General features: G+C 38.3%; 1 protein-coding gene across 1 annotated transcript in view; it reads left to right on the top strand.

Moving 5' to 3' along the window:
- Nucleotides 1-23,669, top strand: part of Lcp1 (lymphocyte cytosolic protein 1) — a 53,969-nt gene extending 30,300 nt beyond the window's left edge. Inside the window, exons 8-16 of the mRNA XM_076871957.1 lie at nt 1,366-1,508; nt 3,912-4,007; nt 5,280-5,475; nt 7,688-7,766; nt 8,936-9,050; nt 10,132-10,265; nt 16,164-16,287; nt 19,252-19,376; nt 21,841-23,669. Coding sequence (XP_076728072.1) covers nt 1,366-1,508; nt 3,912-4,007; nt 5,280-5,475; nt 7,688-7,766; nt 8,936-9,050; nt 10,132-10,265; nt 16,164-16,287; nt 19,252-19,376; nt 21,841-21,973 — 1,145 coding nt within the window. The 3' untranslated portion in view covers nt 21,974-23,669. The remainder of the gene's footprint in view (nt 1-1,365; nt 1,509-3,911; nt 4,008-5,279; nt 5,476-7,687; nt 7,767-8,935; nt 9,051-10,131; nt 10,266-16,163; nt 16,288-19,251; nt 19,377-21,840) is intronic.
- The last annotated feature ends 297 nt before the right edge of the window (nt 23,670-23,966 follow it).

Raw genomic sequence — 23,966 nt, 5'->3', positions numbered from 1 at the left:
GCTTTTTTTGAGAGCTCACTTTGCCTTTAGATTCTTCATGACAAATATTACTAAGCTTTAACTTACATTTTGTGAAGCAAATCACATTCATATACTTGAGTATATGCACCAGATTGGGAGAAACTTGGTCTGTTTCTTATCAAGACTGTAGAGGAAAGTTGTGGGCCATTGGTACAAAATTGCATTTTTGTAGGATGAATAAATCCAGAGATCTGATGTAAAACATAAGGATTATGGTTAATAATATGTGTCATGTATTGGTAATTTGCCAGAAAAGTAGATTTTAGGTACTCTTACCACCAAAAGAAAAGGAAAAATAAACACTCATAATGTTGACAGGTTTTGATATTTGCTTGACTATATGAATCACTTCACTATGTGTAGCAGGATAAGTTTATCAAAGCATCGTGCTGTTTACCTTAAATATATACAAGAGTTAGAAAAATTAGAAAAAGACTAGAAAAAATTTCACTTGGATTTTTGAAATTCTGAACTAAATCTGCAGCTGCCAATCTTATTCTCTCACCCTCCTGTCTGCATTTAAACAGTGACAGCCCAGTTGCTTAGACAGAGATAGACCTTGACAGGTATCATACTAATCACAACATTACACTTAAGTTTTCAGGTTCAGATCCAAACAATATGAATTCCATACCCAAATTCTAATCTTCAGTTGTAAAGAATTTTTTAATCATTTTGTGTAAATCAAAATAACCAATAAAGAACCCTGAGAAATCACCTTGAAACCAATAAATTAGACATAATGTAAAGAGACAAAAAAAGCAGATAGAAATATTAAACCCCATGAGAAATAATATTGATTTTTCAAGTTCAAATCAGCTAAATTTAAACCTAATTGAGCAAAAACGATTTATTCATCTGGGGAAACAGAGGAGAATTGATTACATTGTCAGATTGCTATAATTATGCAGGTAAGCATTTGAAATACAAAATACTTATGGTAATAGACAGGAGAACATTGTCATTATCACAAAATTGATCTCTTAAAAGCAAAATGGTTGTCAAATGGTGAAATGTGGTCTGATAGAGGCAGCCGCGCATCCCAAGCCAATGTTCTTGGTTATTTTTGTGACTCAGCCCCTGTGTTCTCAGATGTAGCCTTGAGATTCTCTGGTGCCTTGTCTTCTCCACATGAAAAATGGGGATAATGAGTAAGCTGCAATAGCACACACCTCCTTTGAGACATAATAGTATCTATTCAATGAGAGAGGCTGTAAGAACCTGTGCACCAGAAAGATAATGCAGCTCTCTGACTTTCCAGCAGGGATCCATGAGAATTACAATGAATCCCCTTAAACACGCCCTGTATTTATTTTTGTTCATTTGTGTGTGTGTGCCTCTCAGCCCTGATTGCTCTTTTGAGAGAAGGGGAGAGCCTGGAAGATTTGATGAAGCTCTCCCCTGAAGATCTCCTTCTGAGGTGGGCTAATTACCACCTGGAAAATGCAGGCTGCAATAAAATCAGCAACTTCAGCACTGACATCAAGGTAGGGACAGTGTTATCTGAGCATCACTAACTCCTGCAGTAAAGGGTGTTTTGGGCATCGGTGGAGGAGAGACAGATGCTGGGCCCCCTGTCTTCAGAACTCTAAGGTTCATCTGGTCTTTTTTTGGAGCCACTCACTGTCCTTCAGAGGGTATCTCTAATTCTGGGCCACACTCACATCTATCCAGAATCCTGGCATAGTATGCAAGGAAGATGAGTCTGGCTTGGAGTTTCAGTATCAGGAAATAGAGGGACAAGGGTAGGAGAGTGCCAGGCAAGAGATGAGACCCTTTTTTAGGTAAAGAGAGTATACATAGGACTCTAAAATGGCTCTGGCGTCATAAACGGGAGCACCTGAGGGGGACTCCCTTTAACATTACACCAGGTTGACCCTTCTCATTCGACTACTAGTAGCAAACATGGTGTCTCCTACACACCAGGCATGGGTCTAACTGCTGTGTGCATGCATTGACTCACTTAATCCTCACCACTAGCCCTGAGATCAGGATTATTATTCTCTCATTTTACAAATAAGGAAACTGAGATAAGGAGTCCTCAAGGGGAAAGGCTGGGGAGGTGTGCAAGTTTACGAAAAGTTCCATGACCAGGTGAGAAGAGACAGCTGTTGGCGGCAATGACAGAGGGACCAAGGTAGGACGCACTTAAGGAGCATTTCAGGATGAGCAGAAAACAACTCCCATAGGAACTGGTGTGAGATGCTGAGATGCAACACAAGGAGGTATTTCAGTATCCACTTTCTCAAAAGTTAAAAAAGTTTCCTCCAAATAGAGAGCAAAGGAAAGGTCATGTGACCTGGCAAGAGTCCACCAGGCCTATAATTCTTTAGTTACTGGTTCTGGCTGCTTCACCACACAAACTCAATGGTGCCTGGCACTCAGGGTCCACCAGACACAGGGCTAGTGCAAAGCTTTGTGGGTGGAAAGGTCCTCATTCCTTAGTATCTAAGCCCAGTTCACTCTTCTAACCTTATAACTTCCACTGATTATCAACATTCTTCTAGCAATAGCCACCGAAATGGGGTTTAGCTGGCACTGGACCTCAGCTCCCTTTGTGATCAATAGTGAAGCCCTTTGATGGTTGCAAAACATTTCAAGCAAAGTTAAGCTGCTTTATTGCAGCCATAAATTTACCAGATTTCCTAGCACGAAAAAAAGCTGTGCTCTTCAGAAAAGTAACCATTTTGAACTTTGGGAAGTGTCTGTCTGAGACAGGAACTGGCAGGCTGAGCACTTTACAGGGTCGTGCTCATTCCCAGGGAGCAGCAGAGGCCTGTGCTGCAGGGTGTGTCTGAGGAGCCAGCAGCTTCCAGGAGGTGTCTTCAAATTGCATTAAATTAGCAAGAACAGAGTAGGGGAGTGAGAAAGGCAAAGTGAAAAAGATGTAACATCTGGCAGGCAGATTTTAGGGGTGCCTACCACCTGCATGGAACTTTCACTGACTTCAAAATAGAGAAAAATAAGAGGAGGGGAAGGTAGAAAGAAAGGAGATGAAAACCGTTTCCCCAGGTGCGACATCAGTGGCTCCCAACTTCCCGTTCTCACTTTTCTAATGTCTACGTGGTGAGCATACATCTGCTCTGCCCAGACCCACCCAGTTTTCAAAATGTTTAGCACCTGGTTTTCCAGTTTTTAAGAAAAATTAAGATGCTATTAAATGATTTTATTACTTGAAATTCTGTATGCTTTCATTGACTGAGAATAAATTTGTATTTTTAAGACTATGAGTCTGAGAATTCTGTGTCAATAAGCATATTCCAGAATCTAAGAAAACTTGAGAATTTATTGCCTATATGCCATCTGTTATAACTAAGTTTAACCATTTTTCTGGTTTCTAAAGAAACACTGATTGTACTTGTCATTATAATATTTCTCCTTTTACAAAAAGACTTCTTGTTAATGCTTCAACCTTCTGTCTTTGAAATCTTTATTTTTCTTTTGCTGATTGTCCATTTAAATGTATTTTTAAACTCTGCTTTAAACTTCTGCTTCCTTTTTCTGTCACTTTTTTTTTTTAATTAAACTTTAGCTGACTGACTTCTACAGCAATATAAAGGTATATATATTTTCCTGTATACAATTTAATACGCATAAATAAGTTGTTTTTCTCCCCTATGGATGACCAAAAAAAATCTGCTCCTTTGGGTTGCCTTTTGTGTATGTCCTGTATTTTTAATTGTTAAACTCCTTTAAAAAGGGAAGCAAATGCAATATGCAACCAAATAAAATATTCAAATTAGTAAATGTTTCTAGCTTTGGTAATTAAGTGACATTCCTGAATGACAGTGTAATAAGAAATAAAATGTTTGCTTTGGGGAAATCATTGTAGAGCTAAGTATGTAATTAGCTGTGCTGTTTTGATATCGTAATTTCTTAATTTTTCACAGGATTCAAAAGCTTATTACCACCTGCTTGAGCAGGTGGCTCCCAAAGGAGATGAAGAAGGTATCCCTGCTGTCGTTATTGACATGTCAGGACTAAGGGTAAGACAACAGACACTGTGTTTACCTTGGTTACTCCATTGCTCTCTGCATGACCCCTGCTCTGGAGTCCTGCTTAAATCCCTATTAAATTATTAAAAACTGTTGACAGTTTTCATTAATAATTGTGGAAAACTGAATTTACAAATAAAACATTAAAGAAAGAAACAAATATTAATGAAATGCTGGACTTCTTTATATGTCCTTCATCCCACAGGCTTTAAACACCAACACAGTTCTGTATGTTAAAGTGTTAGCTCTCCTCACCCATTTAGTTTTATTTTATTTTCTGTTGACACATAATAAGTATAACGTGTGTGGGGTGCGGTGTGGTGTTTCAATGCCTAAATACATGGGGTAATGATTAGGAGCAAGTCCTTCAGTTTTGCCACCACTTTTAGTAATACTGACCTTGAGAAGTGGCCTTGTCCATTTGTGGGCTTTGTTTGATATCACTGAAATTAAATTCAGTGAATTAATATCAAAGTCAACTCATTCCTGAATGAGAAATAAAATAAAAGCAAATAAGAAGTAAAACTCACAGAAGGCTATTGTCATCAACCTAAGAAATAATTCAAAAGTTCTGTTTCTAAAAATTGGTGCTTTCTTAGAGTTTATGAGAAGTAGACCATATTTCAAAAAATTTTAGCCTTAAGACTGCTTACAAATGACTGAAGATGCTCTATAGTTATTTGGGCATGTGAAATTAGTGGTTCTCAATCTTCAAGAGCCAAACATATGTCCTAAATTTTTCAGTGATAATACACAGTTCACTCTTATTAGCTGATATTTATTTTGTTTGGGTATACCAACTCAGTGTGGGAAATCAGGTATTCTTATTGACAGTAGTAAGTATCTATAGAAACAGGAATACAAATTATTATTTAATAAACTTTATAAATAGACAAAAACTCAAGAAGTCTATGCCAGAATGTAATAAAAAGGAAGCTTGATGACTTAAAATAATTAAGATCAACTCAAACAGTAAGATTTCAAAAATCCACTGAATTTCTTTAAAAACAGAGCAACCTACCATTCATCTGAAATGGCTCTAGATAGAGATGAGAAGTCTCAATTGACTATTTCTGACTTTTTACTTGGGACTTTCTGATTTGAGTGCAAGTACATGTAAGTAATAATGTGTTGTTGCTGTGCATCTATTGGAGACACATTAAGAATTTTCAGTGGAATTCCCATTTCTTTTTCACCTTATACACATCCACATTGTGCATGGGGAGTCTTGACCCAGCCTTGAGATGTCCTTTTTCATTGCAGGAGAAGGATGACATCCAGAGGGCAGAATGCATGCTGCAACAAGCAGAAAGGCTGGGCTGCCGGCAGTTTGTCACAGCCACAGATGTTGTCCGAGGGAACCCCAAGTTGAACTTGGCCTTTATAGCCAACCTCTTTAATAGATACCCTGCCTTGCACAAACCAGAGAACCAGGACATCGACTGGGGTGCTCTCGAAGGTAACTATAAACCAGTTGCTTAAGATATTTGGGGAAATGCTCCAGAATCTAATGCGGTGGCAACTCAGAATCACCTCCGAAGAAGATAAAAAATCCCCCACTCCTGCAAACAGCACATCAATTCTCTGATTACATCAAATAGAATAAATTAATCAAGTCAATTATAGCCAAGCAGGAATAATCAAATACGATCATTTCGATCATTTCACATCCATTATATTCAGGTTTCATCCATTATCAGAATTAAGTGTTTCAGGGAAGACAATGCATTTAACTATTGGATGAAATCAATCCTGAGCTCCAAAAACCTAATTTATGTTCTTAATAGACTATGTTAATTCCTAGAAACAAGAAATAGCTACCACTCAAATATATAAAAATGATATTTAATTTATATCAGGATAAACTGTTTTCATTTTATTTCTTTTATTTGGATTATTAGCAGCACAGAACAGTAGTTTGGGGCAGAATCCTGACAGTTGTATCTTGCAGGTTTAGTATCCTAAGACTGGACAAAAAGCACCTGGTTTTAGTTAACTTCTACCAGCTAAAAGTGCCAGAGATGGGGCTGGGGTTGTGGCTCAGCAGTAGAGCACTCGCCTAGCACGTGCAAGGTGCTGGGTTCAATTCTCAGCACCACATAAAAATAAATAAATAAAATAAAGGTATTATGTCCAACTACAACTAAAATATATATATATATATATATATATATATATATATATATATGTATTTTTAAAAAGTGCCAGAGATGTTTACTTATCCTTATTTTATACATCATGAACTAGCCCCATTATTGAAACAAGAAACAAAGTCAAAATTAATATTAAATGAATGTCACCAAGCAAGGCAATACAGATTTAAAGTATTGGTGGATCCTTTTCCACAGTGCGCTCCCCTAGCTGGAAAGAGTCTGTATCTAATACTGCTGTGTTTGCACCATTTGTTATCCCATGGTCAGGAGTCTATATATTTGTTGATCTCAAGTCTATATATCAAGCCCACCAATCACCCATTTCCAGCTGCCCCTAGGATTTCACTATCTGGGTCCCTCACTATCTTTTGACATGAATCATATACAAAACAAACGATCCCTTCTCCTGTCCCCTCCCCCATTGGCTTTCCACCCCACCTCCCATCCCATCTGTTCCCATCTTTAAAAATTCTCCATTTCTATTAGTCATACCACTTGTTTTTCTTTAGTCTCTGAAACTGAAGACCTTGGGTTCCACTATGATATCTTCATCTCCTTTATCCCTAAATCTATTAAGTCAACAAATACCAACAATTCTTCATTTGGAATACCTTCTAGATTGTTATTTTTCCTTTCTGTTCTTTTGGACAAATATTACCTCATACACCAATTATTTTAATAGAACTTAGGGCACTCGATTCAGCCATTCATCAAACACTTGAATGTGCCTCACACACTAGTGCATATGTAATTTAAATGCATATCACCTCTTAGTAATTCTGCACACTGCTGCCAGGCACAATCCAGCACAGATTTCATTATATCTCTGCCTTGCTTGAGAATGTATTATAGTAATTTAAAAAAGAGCCCATAATGACTGACACTGTCTAATATATCAACCCAAATCTGCTGCCTGACATTCAGAGATCTCCAATTCTGGTTCCAGTATTTAGACAGCCTTGTCTCTGTGTGCTGGTACTTCACAGACCCCCAACAAATCATGCTCATTCTCAACAGAGACCTTGTCTATTGCTCCCGTTATGTTCATATTTATACTCATTCCTACTTCCACCTCTTACCATCCCCCCAAATGCTCTGCTGTTAACTCATTACTCTCTTTTATTAACCCAGAAAGTAAAACTCAAATTTCACCCCTCTAAACTTAGCCCATACTATTTTTGCCACATCTCAACCCAAAGAGCAAATACACCTGCCTCCTGTGTGAGTTTTATAACTCTCTGTTTAATGGCCAAGAATCTTGTTTTTCCTACAAGAATGTCAAGTCTTCATGAGCCAACTCAGAATAGTTACGCTACACAGAATCTTGCACACCACTAATAGGTGCGATGGAAATTCTTATTGAATTGAAATAGGGGGAAATTAACACAGAATAGGAATGCTCATCCAAATCCAATAGGGTCTATTTTAATTTTTATTTTACCTTCAGTTTTTATTGGTTAAACTTGGGTAATAAAAATGGCTGACAGGCATAAAGATAATAAGTCTTCATTAATCTAGGTGAGACCAGGGAAGAGCGGACATTTAGAAACTGGATGAACTCCCTGGGTGTTAACCCTCGTGTCAATCATTTATACAGGTAAGAACGTTTGGGAACTCATCCCTAATGTGAGATGTAGAGACCGTGAAGAAAACAGGGTTCCAGTTCCACTATGGTGCACATTCTTTTCACAGAATGCATGAACCTGGATAAGGAGGTGGGGAGTGCCATAATGAGCTGCAGGTGTTGGGTGTTCAGCTGAGAAACTCACCTCTGTGCACCAACCTTATGGTGTGTTTAGTAGAAGAATTATATCTCAGTAAGACAGATTTACTGTGTGTCAAAGCCTATGTTCTTCTCACGATCAGGCAAAGCAATGAGGGCTAGGTTTGCAGTTAAGAGTCTCCTGTGCTGTTGTTAAGCCTTGCTTATCTTCCTGGAGGCAGCGTGCATGTCTGCTGAAGGGGCACAGCTGGTTGCACCTGGGGACAGGACTCCGTTTCTCTGAGTCACACTTTTTTCACCTCTAAAGATGGAGTTACTCTTTTTTCTTCATTTTTAAAAATTTTTGGTTTATTTATTTATTTATTTTATATATGACAGCAGAATGCATTACAATTCTTATTACATATATAGAGCACAATTTTTCATATCTCTGATTGTATACAAAGTATATTCCCACCAATTAGTCAACAGGGACTTTAATTAGTGTCTCCATACATGTACTTTGGAAAATAATGATCATTACATTCCACCATCATTAATTACCACATGCCCCCTCCCTTCCCTTCCCAACCCTCTGGCCAATCTAGAGTTCATCTATTCCTCCCATGCTCTTTCTCCCTATCCCACTATGAATCAGCCTCCTTATAACAATGAAAACATTCAGCATTTGTTTTTTGGGGATTGGCTAACTTCACTTAGCATTATCTTCTCCATCTCTATCCATTTACCTGCAGATTCCATGATTTTATTCTCTTTTATTGCTGAGTAATATCCCATTGTGTATGTATGCCACATTTTAAAAATCCATTCATCTATTTAAGGGCATCTAGGTTGGCTCCACAGTTTAGCTATTGTGAATTGTGCTGCTATAAACATTGATGTGGCTGTGTCCCTGTAGTATGCTGTTTTTAAGTCCTTTGGGTATCACAGGATTATTGTGAATGTTCCTGGAGCTAAGATATAAGGAAGTACCTGGTCCAGTATAGGCCCTGAATAAAATGTTGGATACCTAAGTATTCTCCTTCTGTGTTTGTTTTATTCAGTGACTTATCAGATGCCCTGGTCATCTTCCAGCTCTATGAAAAGATTAAAGTCCCTGTTGACTGGAACAGAGTAAACAAACCACCATACCCCAAACTGGGGGGCAACATGAAGAAGGTAAACAATGACCGTTCTGATATTCCTGTAGGCAGACAAAGTCATAAGTCTGCATACGCTCTTTGTGAATACTTTATCAGTATGCCAAACTTAGATAAGTAATGTTTATCCAGGGATTAAATTATACCACAGCAATCAGAAATTTGAATAGTTTTATTAAAGCAAGTCCATTATTTCAGTTGATGGCTTATTTATAATTCTATGTTGGATGTCTTTAAACATTATCATGTAAAAATTCTAATTAAGATAATTAGAGCAAGCAGAGCCACAGGGTTTTCTTCCCCAGCAGGATCCTCATTCTAATTTTCTAAAAAACTGGAGCTTTGTACTGACAGCTTGACTAGTACAAATAGTTTGTCTACTGTCAACACAGTGGGAACGTTATTTTGTAACAACAGGGTTGGCAGAACCATGTCTTACCATTTCTCCTCTTGATGACTCTTAATAAACCATGGGTAGCTACAGGAATATTTGCCCTATATGTCTATCTACTATATGAACACAGGATGGAGAATCCAGATTTTCCAAGTCTGAATTTACCTATTTTAAAAATATTATGGCCAGGTGCAGTGGTGCACACCTATAATCCCAGCAGTTCAGGAGGCTGAGGCAGGAGGATTGTGAGTTCAAAGCCAGCCTCAGCAAAAGCGAGGCCCTAAGCAACTCAGTGAGACCCTGTCTCTAAATAAAACATAAAATAGGGCTGGGGATGTGACTCAGTGGCCAAGTGCCCCTGAGTTCAACCCCTGGTACCAAGAAAAAAAAAAAAAAAATATATATATATATATATATATATATATATATATATGGCCACAAAATGTTCATAATAATTAATTTTAGTTTTGCACTTAAAAGTATACTGCGAATATTTTTGATGGAAATGAAGTGTTTCTAAATAAGAAAAGATGGAAAATTCTTTAACTCGTTTAGAATCCTAGAATTTTAGAACCACTCGAGACTTGAGGAATCATTGAGTCTGATCTTATTTATTTCATTTGTGTCTTTATTTTTCTTATTTTATCTGGTGTTCATTATAATCAAGGTGATGATATTAAATATTTTCCTCCTTGCTCTTCAATAGCTTGAGAATTGTAATTATGCAGTGGAATTGGGGAAGAATCAAGCTAAGTTTTCTCTGGTTGGCATTGGTGGACAAGATCTCAATGAAGGAAACCGGACTCTAACACTGGCCTTGGTTTGGCAGCTAATGAGAAGGTAATGTAACTCATGAGAATAACTTTTTATTGAACAAATTATTTACCTGGAAATTTACGAGGAAATTTTTAGGACTGTGATTTAATTCAGTTAAACTATGTTTTAAGCTAAGTATAAAAACCAAACAAGTATTTTTTATTTTCCTGAAATTTTTTTTCTTTCTTCAGTTCAATCAGTTTTTGTTTCCAATACTGTAAAAATCTGTTATTAGGTTTAAAAACATTTTAGATTATTGTTTTGTCTTAGTGAGTCATAGAGTGACACTTTTTATGCCTAGTGATATTCTTTTCTCTGAAATTTAGTTTTTCTAATATTAATAGACCTACTACTACTTTCTCTTGATTCGATGTTAGCAAGGCATATCTTTTTCAGTCCTTTTACTTTTTACTGGTTTGAGCAAGTAACGGTCAATTACCTTTGAAGGATATTTAAAAACAAGTGGAAAGTTAGTGTATTTACCTACACATTTACTATTTCTTATGTTCTTTCTTCCATTGTGTAGATCCAGATTTCCACCTACTGTATTTTCCTTCTATTTGAAACTTTTCTAATAACACTGGACTGCTGATGATAAATTCTTTCAACTTCTACATGTGAGAAAAAGTCTCAACTTCATTTTTATTTTTCAAAGATTTTTCTCTGAATGTAGAATCTAGGTTGATACGGTTTTCTTTTCTTTTCCATACTTTTAAATAGTCTTCACTGTCTTCTTGCCTGCATGATTTCCAGCGAAAAGGAAATCTCTTGTCCTTCTTATCTTTGTTCCTCTGTATGTAGTATGTCTTTTCTTTTCTGGCTATTTTTAAGATTTCTCCTTATTATAAGTTTTAAGCCATTTAATTATGATGTATAATGTTCTTTCTTGTGCTTGAGGTTTGGTTAGGTTTATTTGACCTGTGGGTTTAAACTTTCCATCAAATTTTGAAAAATTTTGGCTTTCATTTGTTGAAATACGTCTTTTATATTCAGTAACCTTGTTTGGGGAGACTCCAAGTCCATGTATATTTGATTATTTGAAGTTGTCCCTGAACTTACTTCTCTTCAATTATGTCTTCCATGTTTATTTTTTCATTGCAGATAATATGTATTCCTATGTCTTCACATTTAGTAATATCTCTCTCTCTCTCTCTCTCTCTCTCTCTCTCTCTCTCTCTCAACATTATTTCATATGCTTTTCATTGTGTATTAAGTGTTTAGGTCTGGCCTTCTTACTCTCACAAGTCCCTCTAATAGACAATGTTAAAGTTCTCTAAGATTATCTCTGTGAAATTCTTTAATAGACATATTATTTAATAGAACTTTGGATACCTTTTAAGCTGAATATAAACTTGACTAATGTGAGAATGATGATCCTTGTTAAATAACTGTAAAATAGCATAAGATATATAAACTAGATAATAAGAAAAATAAACTTTCTGGTATGAAATCATGAGTCTGAGAAGAGAAGAATTTTAGATAACTGTGTAAGTATGAAACCATTTATTTTTAAATGTTTCACTCTTTCCTGTTACACTGATAGCTCTGGACAGCCAGAGTCTTACATCTTTCAACTAGAACCTATGTTAGCATGACTTGATTTATTTTTCTACTTGGAAGGAAGTCCCAGCAACCATGGGTCAGATCATCTTCTGTCTAACAAAGTCATGGCAAAGACAAGGTTTGTCATGTCCATAAGGTGCTTAAACTTTAGTCCCACTGTCCACAGATCCTAGTATTTGTGAATGGTTCTCATTGTGACAGTGCCTTTGTTTCCAGATAATGTAAAATAGTCAGCAGTGACCATAACAGGTTTCACTACCTAATTCACATTTGTTTTACCAAGTATAGGATTCTGCTAGCCGTTTCAAAACAGGGGTCTCCTTAATGATGGAGGGCAAATGTTATAAGGTCCCCCTTGCACAGAAAACTCTAGAGTTAAAGAAACTTCAACTGACTCTTCTATTTTACTGAATATTTCTAGACTATCACTGAAAATTACTAAGGGCCTTTCTCACCAGGATATGTCCAGAAACTATCTTTAAACTAGTTTTATTGTCTTTCACATGTGTTTTTGATTTTTAATAAACTGGTTTTGGGTACTGACTGCTTTAAGCACCTAAGTGAAAGTCTTTTTAGGTGTAACATTTAAATTCACTGGGGGTTACAATATAAAATAATCTTTAATATTGTCTTTTTAATGATAAACTATTCTGTTTTAAAGTTCATAATATCTGAAAACCACTTTGTAATATGACCTTTGTTCTAAAGTTTTATAAGAATGTGGCCCAAAGCCCTACTTTAGGGCTCATTTACATATATGATAAGGTCTAGTCTGCTGCTGTAGCCTTCACCTGGATAATAAATCATATTTCTCAGGTGCGTTTACTACATAAGAATTATACATTTAAGAAAGGAAATAGAGAAGTTCATTCTTATTGAAGGAAAAGAGTGATTAGCAATTATGAAAATAGAACCATAAGGGATTTTTTTCTTTCTTGCTTTTCTTTTTTTTCCCCTCTGCATGCCACATATTAACAGATCTGTTAAATTTACATCCAGTTCTAGCTGAAATTTATTTCATGGGATTGCACAGATGTGCTAATTTGGTCATTTATTTGGGCACAGAGACTGTTCTCAGATTGGACAGCTGGCAAATAGTGTGTGTATAAATTTGGAAACAAAAACCTGTAACAGGCCACGGGCAGATGGCAATGATGGCGAGACCCAAGCCGAGCTCCCCACAAACAGGCTGTGTGTGGCGAAGTCAGCATAGGTCCTTGACAAACAAAACACGAGCTTGGTCCCTCTGTGCCAAATGTTAGATAAATAAAACAAATGTTGGAAGGCAGGAAATCAAGCAAGTAATAATCACACCCTCCCCGGCCCCTCGCATCCTCACCTCATCAATCCTCTTTTGTTGAATGAGGAACTGGCTGGAGCTCGGCTCCCAATGCCCCTTCATTTTGATGAAAGGCTTTTCAGCACAGCACATTTTGCAAGCACCAGTGCTATTGAGATCTTGACTGTGGGGTTCCGTCTAATAGCACAGTTGCCCCCAGACACATTTGATAATCAAGGGTAATTATCTCACAAGGAAAAATCTAGGTAGACCCAGGCCAAATTTGTCTTGTCTTACATTTTGATTCTACATTTAAATGAGTAATTGCTTAGTGGACTATCGAAGGTCGAGACTCCAGGCTAATTTTATGCTTTCCTCTCCCTTTGTTTTTATCATTGTACTTACAAGAGGCCATTGGATTCTATTGTAAACCTCTGCATTTCACTTGAGGTGGCAAAGACTGTTTTGTAGTCACCAGAGCTCTAAACCTCCTTGAAGGACTGTTTTTAAACCCCAAATGCAATAAGTGGCCTCCACAATACTCTGCCCCTCAATAAGGATCTCTGTTCCTTGATGGCCTTTCATTTTCACTGATAGACTTGTGTAAAGGTGGGCTTCTATTCACTACCATTTAGTTCCTAAGCTCGAGAGATGTGTGGAAAACTCGGTTCCTGTTTCCCTGAGTGTATCAGCAGAACTGGGTTGAAATTCCAGATGAGGGGAAAGAGAATTAAGTCCTGAACAAGGGAAACTGCTAGAAGATTATATTTAGTTTGTTCCACCAGGTTCTATGTAGAGAAAAATTAATGAAGCAAGCACTTACCTACTGTTTCTTATTGAGAAGCTCATTAGGCAGAAATTCTTAATTGTTATGTAAATGCTAATAACTTAACACATATGCTAGCTATCAGGAAATAGGAGGACAGTTATGCCACCAAACACACTCTTTATGATCAGACGAAAGGCAATGCTGTTTTCTTTTTATTCCTGTAGATTTAAATCAGGGCTTTGCACATATAAGGCAAATGCTGTACCACTGAGCTACTTCTCCACCCCCACTTTTAAAAAATTTTTAAATGTAGACGTACACAATACCTTTATTTTATTTATTGATGTGATGCTGAGGCTTGAACCCAGTGCCCCATGCATGTGAGACAAGTGCCTCTACCACGGAGCCACAATCCCAGCCCTTCTCCCACCCTTTTAATTTTTTCTTTCGTGACAAGGTCTTACTAAGTTGCCCAGGCTAGACTTGAACTTGCGATCCTCCTGCTTCAGCCTCCTGAATAGCTGGGATTAAAGATGTGTGACTCCACACCCAGTAGGCAAAAAGATCCAGTAGGCAAGATCTTTTTCAAACTAGGAATATTTTGAGAATATGCCTGGGACTTTGGCCCCCTCTCTGGGCCCAAACTCTGCATTTTTTATCTATATTGGCTTCTTGCTTTCCCACAAGAAGAGCAGGAAAAAGTCACTCTATTTATTTCATCCACCACTCTTTGCTTCTGTTTATTAGATGCCCACGGTACTCTGCTGTTCCCTGAAAACATCATGGTGCACAGAGTACATGGACCCTGTCTAAGGGGACATGATGAACATTATCGCCACCAAAAGTTCTGAGAAACGGAATTAAAGAAAGGGTAATAATAATAACTAGTGCTTTGCATGGGTTGGAAAAGTGATGCTTGCGCTGAGCTGAGAATGATTCAAAGGATGAGAAATTCAATAGTGGTAAAGGGCATCCCAGGCAACAAGCATAGCTGAGTCCAGAAAGCAGGAAGCAGGATGATGCATGGTGTGGTCAGGTACTTGCTGATAGTTCTGTCCAGTTGAAATAAAAGAAAGGGAGAGAGAAGGAGAGATAGGGATGAGTGAGGGAAGAAGAAAATCACAGATGTGCTGAAAAAGGAGAGTAAACTACTTCTGAATAGGCTTGTGTGCCACACTAAGAAGTTTGACGTCAAATGACATGAACAGAATGATACTTTAGAAGGGAAATTCAGTGATGAACAAAATCAGAATGGGGAGGAGTTTGTCAATTTGGGGAAACTTGGGGGGTGTCACTGAGAAGCTGTAAGTGCCAGTTTGGTAAATGTGATTTTTCTGGTGAAGAAAAGTTGCAGAGGCCACTTTTTCTCCCCATTTACAAGGATGGAAGCTGCTTTAACCCAGAGGAAGCAGGACACTGCTCTTCTTTCGTGGAGTCCAACTCAAAAAATCCATATAGAAAATCATAGAGAAATTGCACTTTGTATCAAAGCAGCAGCTGGAGGGAGAGACACAGTGGGTCATGGAAAATCCCAGTCCACCAAGTGAAGGGTGTTCTCATTTAGGCCCCTCCAGGAGTGACTCATCACAAGCTTCCTGGGTTTCAACTTGAGGACAGCAAGTAATCCTAGCCCTGAAGCCTTTCATGACTAATATGACCCCCCTCCTTGGAAGCCTGAACTTTGGGGGTCTGCAAACCTGTCCCTAGCATGATGCTGGGTTTTCTTACTTTTCCCAAAGTAGTAGAATTAGGGATTCTGCCCTCTCCATGGAGTTTTAAGAGCTTGAAGCATCTTCTTATTAAATGTCACCTTAATAAAAGTCTCCCCTAAAAGAACACCAGTTCTAAAAACAATATGTATCTAAAGTAACTCTTACCTTTGGGCTGGAGGTTGCTTTCCGTCAGTGTGTGGCTGACATTTCTACTTACCTGGTATAAGAAATTCTTTTATATTTGTCTTTTGTTTCGTTGGCTCCAGGGACTTTTCTAACATCGAGTCATTTCTTACACACGTCACATGCTTCACTTCCTTTTTCTTTCTTCACCTTTCTTCTCCTCTGCTTGCTCTTCCTGCCCAGAGCAACAGACAGTGCTTAGAAGGAGTATTTCCTTTGTAGTTCATTCTAACAACCATACATTTACATTTTAAATTATTCGAAAAGGAACTTATGTTATTACATATTCTGTTGTTTTTTTTTCCTACAAGGGAATGGTGTTTAGAGGATCTCCTATGATATAACTAGTAAGAGAATTTCACCCTGTTGAATTCTTTAGTGACTTCTCTCCAGAAATCATTCTTGATTTTATTCAGGTACACACTGAATATCCTTGAAGAAATCGGTGGTGGGCAGAAGGTCAATGATGACATTATTGTCAGCTGGGTGAATGAAACACTGAAGGAAGCCGGGAAAAGTACATCCATCTCTAGTTTCAAGGTAAAATTTTCATCTTCTGTTAGAGGCCACCTGAGACCTAGGCTTATCTCTATTGTTTTCACTGTATATTAAATGACCTTCAGTGTTAAGGATTTGAGGCTTCCCCTCCCATTCTACTTTTTCTTAAATTACCCATTATTGTTTTAATGTTCATTGTCCATTGCACTGACAAATTTCTCCTCACTTTCTCCCATAATAATTAATTTTAAAAAGCAGTCATTTTTCACATCATTTTAGGTCTTGTTCTTTCAAAGTAACATAAAGTATGATAATATTTTTTTAAAATGTGCCTACTTTCATGAGATACTTTCATGTAGTGATGAAATATAAAATGCTAAAAGGTCTCCCATGTGATGGTTTTCAAAAAATTGTGTATTTATATCCAAATCCTATTTTTATTATGATATAATTATATTTTATTAAATTTCTTAACTCATGATTCATACATTAGCAGGGTTGTTCCCCAAAGGACCGGGTCACTTGATCCGTATTAACTATATTCTTCTACTTTAAAGGTCAGGATTGAAGGGAGGGAGCCCTTCAGAGTTGTATTGACAGAGCCTGAGGCGGTTCATTGTGATATCAATCCTCTGCTCCAAAAATTATGAAAAAAAAAATGGAAGTCTCTTCTCACCAGAAAGGGTGAAGAGAGATCTGGGTATGGCTGTCCCAGGAGCATCCATCTGCTCTGAGCTCAGATAGTGGCCACCCTGCCCCAGTCTGAGTGACCAGTCATGGAGACAGAGATGCTTCTCCTTGTAAAACACTCAACACTCCAGCCTGTTAATTACACTGTGGCTTCTGGTGTGTTCCTGTTGGGGTGAGGCTTGGTAAGCCATTGGGCTCACTCTTAGGAGTGTTTGATAAATTTTTTTGTTTTGTTTTTTATAATTCTCTGATCTGATTTTCTCCTGTCTTCTCACTAAGTCATTGCAGAACTGATTAGGTTAACAGGGCTACACAGTGTACCAAAAGGAAATGCTAAATTAGCCCCACATTCCTTTTAAGTGAAACCCTTAAGAAAATACCCAACCCACTCCCCTCATACCCCAAACTGGGGTTTAACTCAGGGCAATCTATCACTAAGCTATACCCCCAGTCCTTTTTTATTATTTTTTTTTATATTGAGACAGGGTCTCACTAAGTTGCTGAGGCTGATTTCAAACTTGAGATCCTCCTGCCTCAGTCTCCCAAGCTATTGGTATTATAGGCAAGCACCACTGTGAATAGAGCCAACCCACTCTTGGTTAACCACAGTGGAAATAATCCCAGTCCTTTGTAATCTACCAATTTACAAAACTGTGAACAGAAAGCAGGAAGAAGGAGAGACCCGAATCTCTCCATATTGCTTTCCTTTGTGCTTCTTCACCAAAAAGTTTTAGGGAGATAGAGGCCAAGGCTGATGTTGGAAATTAGATTGTGAGTCTGTCTTGACTTAAATTCTGCAGTGCTTCTTTTATTATCCATGCATGAGTAATAATGGGTTCATTATAGTTATTAAAAAAATGTTATTCTATCTTTACATGAAGGTCAAAGCTAGAGAACTAGCATCTTGCAGTGTCCTGTGTCCTTCTTACTTAGAAATTGTTTGGATTCAGCCCCTTGAAGTAAGAGGTACTTGGCCTTCACCATGCTTAGATGGTGACACTCAGCTGCACTCATGGGTCCCCTGGTCTGTGGTCCCTATTACAGCAGGAGAGCAGAGAACATTTGGTGTAGATCTCTGTGTGCTCACATCTGAGGTTCATTCACAGCTCTAGGCACAAACATCAAAATGTATACAGTTTCCAAGAGCCCAAGATTTTAAGCCAGAATTTTCGGTTTGAATCCCAACTCTACCATTTCCCAGCAAGTCACTTAGCCTCAGAAACTCCTCTACTTATTTGTGAATTAAGATTAAGTGGGGAGACTGAGGATGTAGCTCAGTTAGTAGAGCATATGCTTAGCATGTATGAGGCCCTGGGTTCCTTCCCTAGTACCAAAAAAAAAGCTAAAAATATAAAATATGGATATTAAATTTTCTCACCATAAAATGATAACTCTGTAATGTTAATTAGTTAGCTGAAGTTTAATCATTCTACAGTATGTGTGTGTGTATGTGTGTGTGTGTGTGTGTGTGTGTGTGTGTATATATATATATTTCTAAACACTATGGTGTACACAATAAATGCATAAAATTTAGCATGTCAATTAAAAAATATAAACTTGATAAAGGAAAGGGGGAGGGAAGGATAGGATAGAATAATATAAATAACCAATCAAATATAAATTAATAGACAGGTGAAAGGAAGTCAAGGAGTGTAGAGGAGGGAGAAGGGGAGAGGGGAGGGAAGATGGGAGGCAAAAGTGGAGGTGGAGTTTGAGCCAAATAAAAGAACAGACTAGATGCCAACATCCTTCTAAGACCTTGGTGACAATTAGTTAGTGAAAAGGCACCAAAAGATATTAGTCACCATCATTGCTGTTGTTGTCTCCCTGGCAACGATAGTTCTTTTTCCCTGAAGTCTCCAGGAGAGGAGCCTCCACTGGCACTCCTGTCCACCTGCACCCTCGCCAGGATTCCTGCCACTCTTCTGAGATGTCCCACATGAAGCAGGGTTTTCTGGTGTCTTTAGTGTCTTCTTTTGGACAGTTTCTTTTGAAAAATCATTCCTTCCTCCACTGAAAGCAGTAGTTCAGAGACACGTTTCCACCTTGGTGTTCCTCTCTACTCTGCTAACTTCCTTCCATTCCTTATTTGAGAATGACGTCTGCTGTTGGCAGACAGTGGGTTTTCTGAGAAGTTACTAATACCTCTGCAGAAGCTACAGAGGGTTTGAAATACTGGGTAGAATGCTGTGGCACTTCCCCGAGCAGGGTATATATAGTTCATATTTACGAAGAAAGAATCACCCACTTGACCCAAATGGAAGTCACTTTGGTACGCAAGGATTTTGATAAAACCCTCCCTTTCTCTCTCTGTAGGACCCGAAGATTAGTACAAGTCTTCCTGTTCTGGATCTCATCGATGCCATTCAACCAGGTTCAATTAATTATGACCTCCTGAAAACAGAAAACCTGAATGATGAAGAGAAACTCAACAATGCGAAGTACGTAAATAACCTGAGATCAGGAGGGTAGGATCCAAGGGAGAGCTACAGAGTTGTAAAGTCTAATGCTTGTGCCTTTGTGCAAATAACTTTATTTGCACTATTCATGCTTTTTCTTCTCATGATTTATTTTCATCTCATCATTATTATTTTAGATATGGTACAATAGAAGCTTATGACTTCCCATATTAGAATGGGAACTAGACAAAAAACAATTTCTTATAATGAAGAAGCAAGACTATGGTTTTATAAGCCAATTTTCTAATTTTAATCTATATCAGATTTCACACATAAAGTCTATGCTTGGCAAGCTCCAGATGCAAATATCCCATTCATGAGTATCCATGGATATGTACAAGCAGGGGTAAAGTTCAAGACCAGGTACTTCATCAGCTAATGAACAGCTTCCATATGCTTTACCATTTATGTCACCTGCCAAATGATTTCTCTAGAATGAGGATCAGCAGACTATGGTCTCTGAGCCAGATGTGGACTTATGTCTGCATTACTAAATAAAGTTTTATTGGAATACGGTTCACTTGTTTACATACTGTCTATAACTGCTTGTCTGCTATGCTGACAGGCTGGAGTAGTTGCCACAAAGCCTGCAACTCTGCACTCTCTGCTCTAGAGAGCTGCCTTTTTCAAAGCAGGTCATAATAGTTTCCCAGGGCTGTCAGGACAAAGTACCACACAAACTGCATGGCTTAAAACAACAGAGGTCTATTCTTTCACAGGTATAGAAACTAGAAGTCTGTAATCTGCAGAAGCTACAGAGGGTTTGAAATACTGGGTAGAATGCTGTTGCACCCCCCTGACCAGGATGTATATAGTTCATATTTAAGAAGAAAGAACCACCCACTTCCCTTGACCCAAATGGAGGTCACTTTGATACTCAAGGGTTTTGATAAAATCCTCCCTTTCTCTCTCAGCAGGGCTGGTTGCTACTAAGGGTTCTGAGGGAGATTGCCTGTCCTGTACCTCTTTTCTAGCTTCTGGTAATGGCCAGCAATCCCTGGTGTTCCCTGGTTTGTAGACTATAACCAGCCTCTGCCTCCATCTTCACTGTGTGTCTCTAACTTCACATGGCTGACTGCACTCTCTGTGTGTCTGTATCTCTTCTTATAAGGACCCTCACCATATTGGATTAGGGGCCCCACCAGCATGACCTCATCTTAACTAATGACATTTGCAAAAATGACATCCTATTTGCAAGTAAAGTCATAGGAGGAAGTACTGGAATCTAGCACTTCAATCTATATTTTGGTGGGAAGGGACATGGTTGAACCTATAACATGGGTCTGGAATTCGGAAGTGTTTAGTGCTTTGTAATTTCACTAGTGCCCTCTCTGTATTCCCAATTGGGGAAAGTAGGGACCTGTTCTAGAATGATGATATTTAGCATAATTTAATGGAGAGAAGACTAATAATTAAACTACAGTTGCAATAGAGTGGGATGGATAGTGTAGAAGGTGGAGTATGGAATACCATGGAGGGAACAGGAAAGGACTGAAGCTCTTTAGAACAAACAATATCTAAGCTGAGCAAGTAAGAAGGAGATAGAGAATAGGAGGAGATAGAATATTCTAGATGAAAGAACACATGCAAAAACTCAGAAATTTAAAAAAAAAAAAAGTAACAAGCTTTTGAGACCAGATGGTCAAGGGGGAAATTTGATTAGGTTAAGAAATTTGCCAAGGTCATTCAATTTTTGAGCTGTGCTGCTGTGATTCATTGTGTGCTTCAGAGCCCAGACTCCTAAGCATTCCATGAAAGGACAAAATATGAAATCATATTGTGTAGTTTGGAAGGAACTACACAAAATTCTAAGAATGATGGTTATTGTGGCAAGTTTGTATGTTTTTTGAAGCTCATTTATGGATTTTGAAGCAATTTTCCCTGTACATTTTATAATGAAAAATTAATTTTACTTCATTAATAATAAATATAGAAGAAATTACTGTGAGGTGGACAAGGAGGAAAAAATGGGACTATTCCTACCCAGTGCTCTAAATTTGATCAATAAAGTAAGAATAAAGTTTTTTAGGAGAGAAGGAGGGAGGGGTCGGAAAAACATCTCTTGAGTAGACCATAGTAAGAGGTTATTAGAGAATAAATGAGATGAATGAAAGAACTGTCAACTAGTAGTGTGGGCACATTTGAAAACAGATTACAACTAATAAAATTATCTTTATAAGACTGTAAATAAAGCAAAAATATTCTAATGTACCTGGGGATAATTTTATGTGGAAAAATATAGAATATAAAACTCTGGCTATTCTCTAGTACCATAAATGCAAACATCTATATATGGATAAGAATTGGAATGGGGAAAGGAGTTAAAAGCATTGGCGCATCAGGTTGAAGAGACTGTCCAGGGATTCCACAGCTGAGTTCTGTCCTGAGGGGTCCCCTTCATACCTTGCTGCTCGGATCTTCATCTGTCCTCTTTTCTCTCTTTTAGGTATGCCATCTCTATGGCCCGAAAAATTGGAGCAAGAGTGTATGCCCTTCCAGAAGACCTGGTTGAAGTGAACCCCAAGATGGTCATGACAGTGTTTGCTTGCCTCATGGGGAAGGGGATGAAGAGAGTGTAAAACCAGTGAGTGGGACAGGAAGGTGGCCCACTCAGTCCAGAGGGCCCAGCACAGGGTGCTCTCAGAATGCACAAGGACCATTCAAGCTATTCAGAGTTTTCACCTTGGTGATAATGCACAAAATTCCAAATGTGCATATTTGTACAGCCAAGTAGCCTCTCCTATATTTAATAACAACAAAGAAAAGCTTCTTTTATTTTTTATTTTTATTTTTTATTTTTTTCAGGAAATCCAATCTTTTGACTTTTTTTTTTTTTTTCTGCTTTAAAAATCTAGAGAAAACCAAAAGAAGTTGTTTTCCCGGCATCCTTCTTGCTTTTGCCCTTAGTCAAGAATAGAAACTGCAATGTTCTTAATTTTGACATAGTCTTTCAAACCTGTTTAATGTGGCTGCCTTTTTCTTTGTTCAAGACGAAGACCTCAAAGGCAAAATATCCAACCTGTCCTAATAGAGGCCATTTGGTCTGTTACAAGCCTCTTTCTGTCCCTTTCTCCTACCTTATCTCTGTGACTTTGCTCCATCTGTCACCCCTCCACCCCAAACTGTGCCTGTTCCATGGCCCACTTGTCCTGCCATCCTTGTCTCTGGGCCACTTGGAGCCTCTGACAAATCAGCCAGGCTGTTCTTCTCCCAAGAGTCTCTGATAGCCTGCAGAAATAAGCCTTACCACTAGAGCCTTTCCTCAGAACTAGGGAAATATCAAATGTCACTTGTTTTTGTTTTGGACAGTAAAAAACTCTATTTCAAATGCTAGGATTTAGACTCTTGTCTAGATCTGACATCTTGTACACTGTGCCCTCAGGTAGATTCCTAACTCTGGCAGGTTGGATCCAAAGAAGTGTAATAGAGAAGAAAACCACCAGGGGACAGAGCGGAGCTATCACTAAGCATCTCTCCTCTAGGGCACTGCCTTTCCATATACTCAGCCCAGCTTGTTAGATGGATTGTTACTGTGGTATGGCTAAATATCTGGTCACATTTGGAAGCAGTCCTGCTTGGCTTTCATTTGCTCTTAGATATCAGTATATCTGATTGCTACCAAGCCATATTAGAAATGTTTACTTTTTTTTTTTTTTTTGGTACTACAAAAGCTTTTTGCCACCCCTAAACCCCCAGGGGCAACATGTGCCAATGAATAGCATCCATGCCCCACATATGCATACACCTAGCCAGATGTCAAAGATAAGGACCGCCCAAGTTGCTTTACGAAGAGCTAATTTACTGGACATTTAAAGAATTCCCAAACAGAACTAGAAGAACGGTATGAATTTGAACAGCTCTAATAAATTAAGCAGTTTCCATGAAAACCTACTGAAGGCTAAAAAGCAACAGGACATTGTCAACCAACACTAGACACCCTCTGTCATGATAAAAGGGCTCATTAATGAGGAGTCTTCTTTAGGGGTGGAAGTAAAGGAACCTAAGCCATTTTTTAAAGCAATTGAAATGCATCGCCCTGGATCCATTCCTTGGCAGTGGGCTCAGGAAGCCAATATATGGCTTCTTTTAGCTCATCACCAGTATTTCTGCTGCATCTGAATGCAAAGTGGTTGGCTTTGACTTTAGTCTGAACTTCATATAGCCTTGGATGATTTTCCCCCATCTGCCTCCAGGAAGGAAGAATGTTACTGCCTTAATGGAAATCATGAAGATAAAATAATGCTCAAGATATTTCCAAATAAAATGTTCCCAATATTGGGTGTCTCTGGCTATTTCATTTTGAGAGTTTAATCATGGTGCACTGTAACTCATTAATTCATTTGCACAGCCAACATGCATTGAGTGCCCAGGATGTGTGAGACACTGTGTGAGGTTTTAGGAATAGTCCTTTAAATGAGACAGGCGTTGCACTCATCTGATCAGGAACAACAGATGTTGTACAGTTAAAATGACAGGTGTGATAATTGGTAAAGACGGGCAAGGTGAGATTTGACCTTATGGCAGGAAACTAGCAGTGTTTTTTAGCAGAAAACTGAATAAGTTGCAGTTGGC

The sequence above is a fragment of the Callospermophilus lateralis genome, chromosome 12 (genome assembly GCF_048772815.1).
Source record: "Callospermophilus lateralis isolate mCalLat2 chromosome 12, mCalLat2.hap1, whole genome shotgun sequence".
NCBI lineage: Eukaryota > Metazoa > Chordata > Mammalia > Rodentia > Sciuridae > Callospermophilus > Callospermophilus lateralis.
The sequence above is the reverse complement of the archived record's forward strand: the minus strand, read 5'-3'. Positions and strand labels throughout refer to the sequence as shown.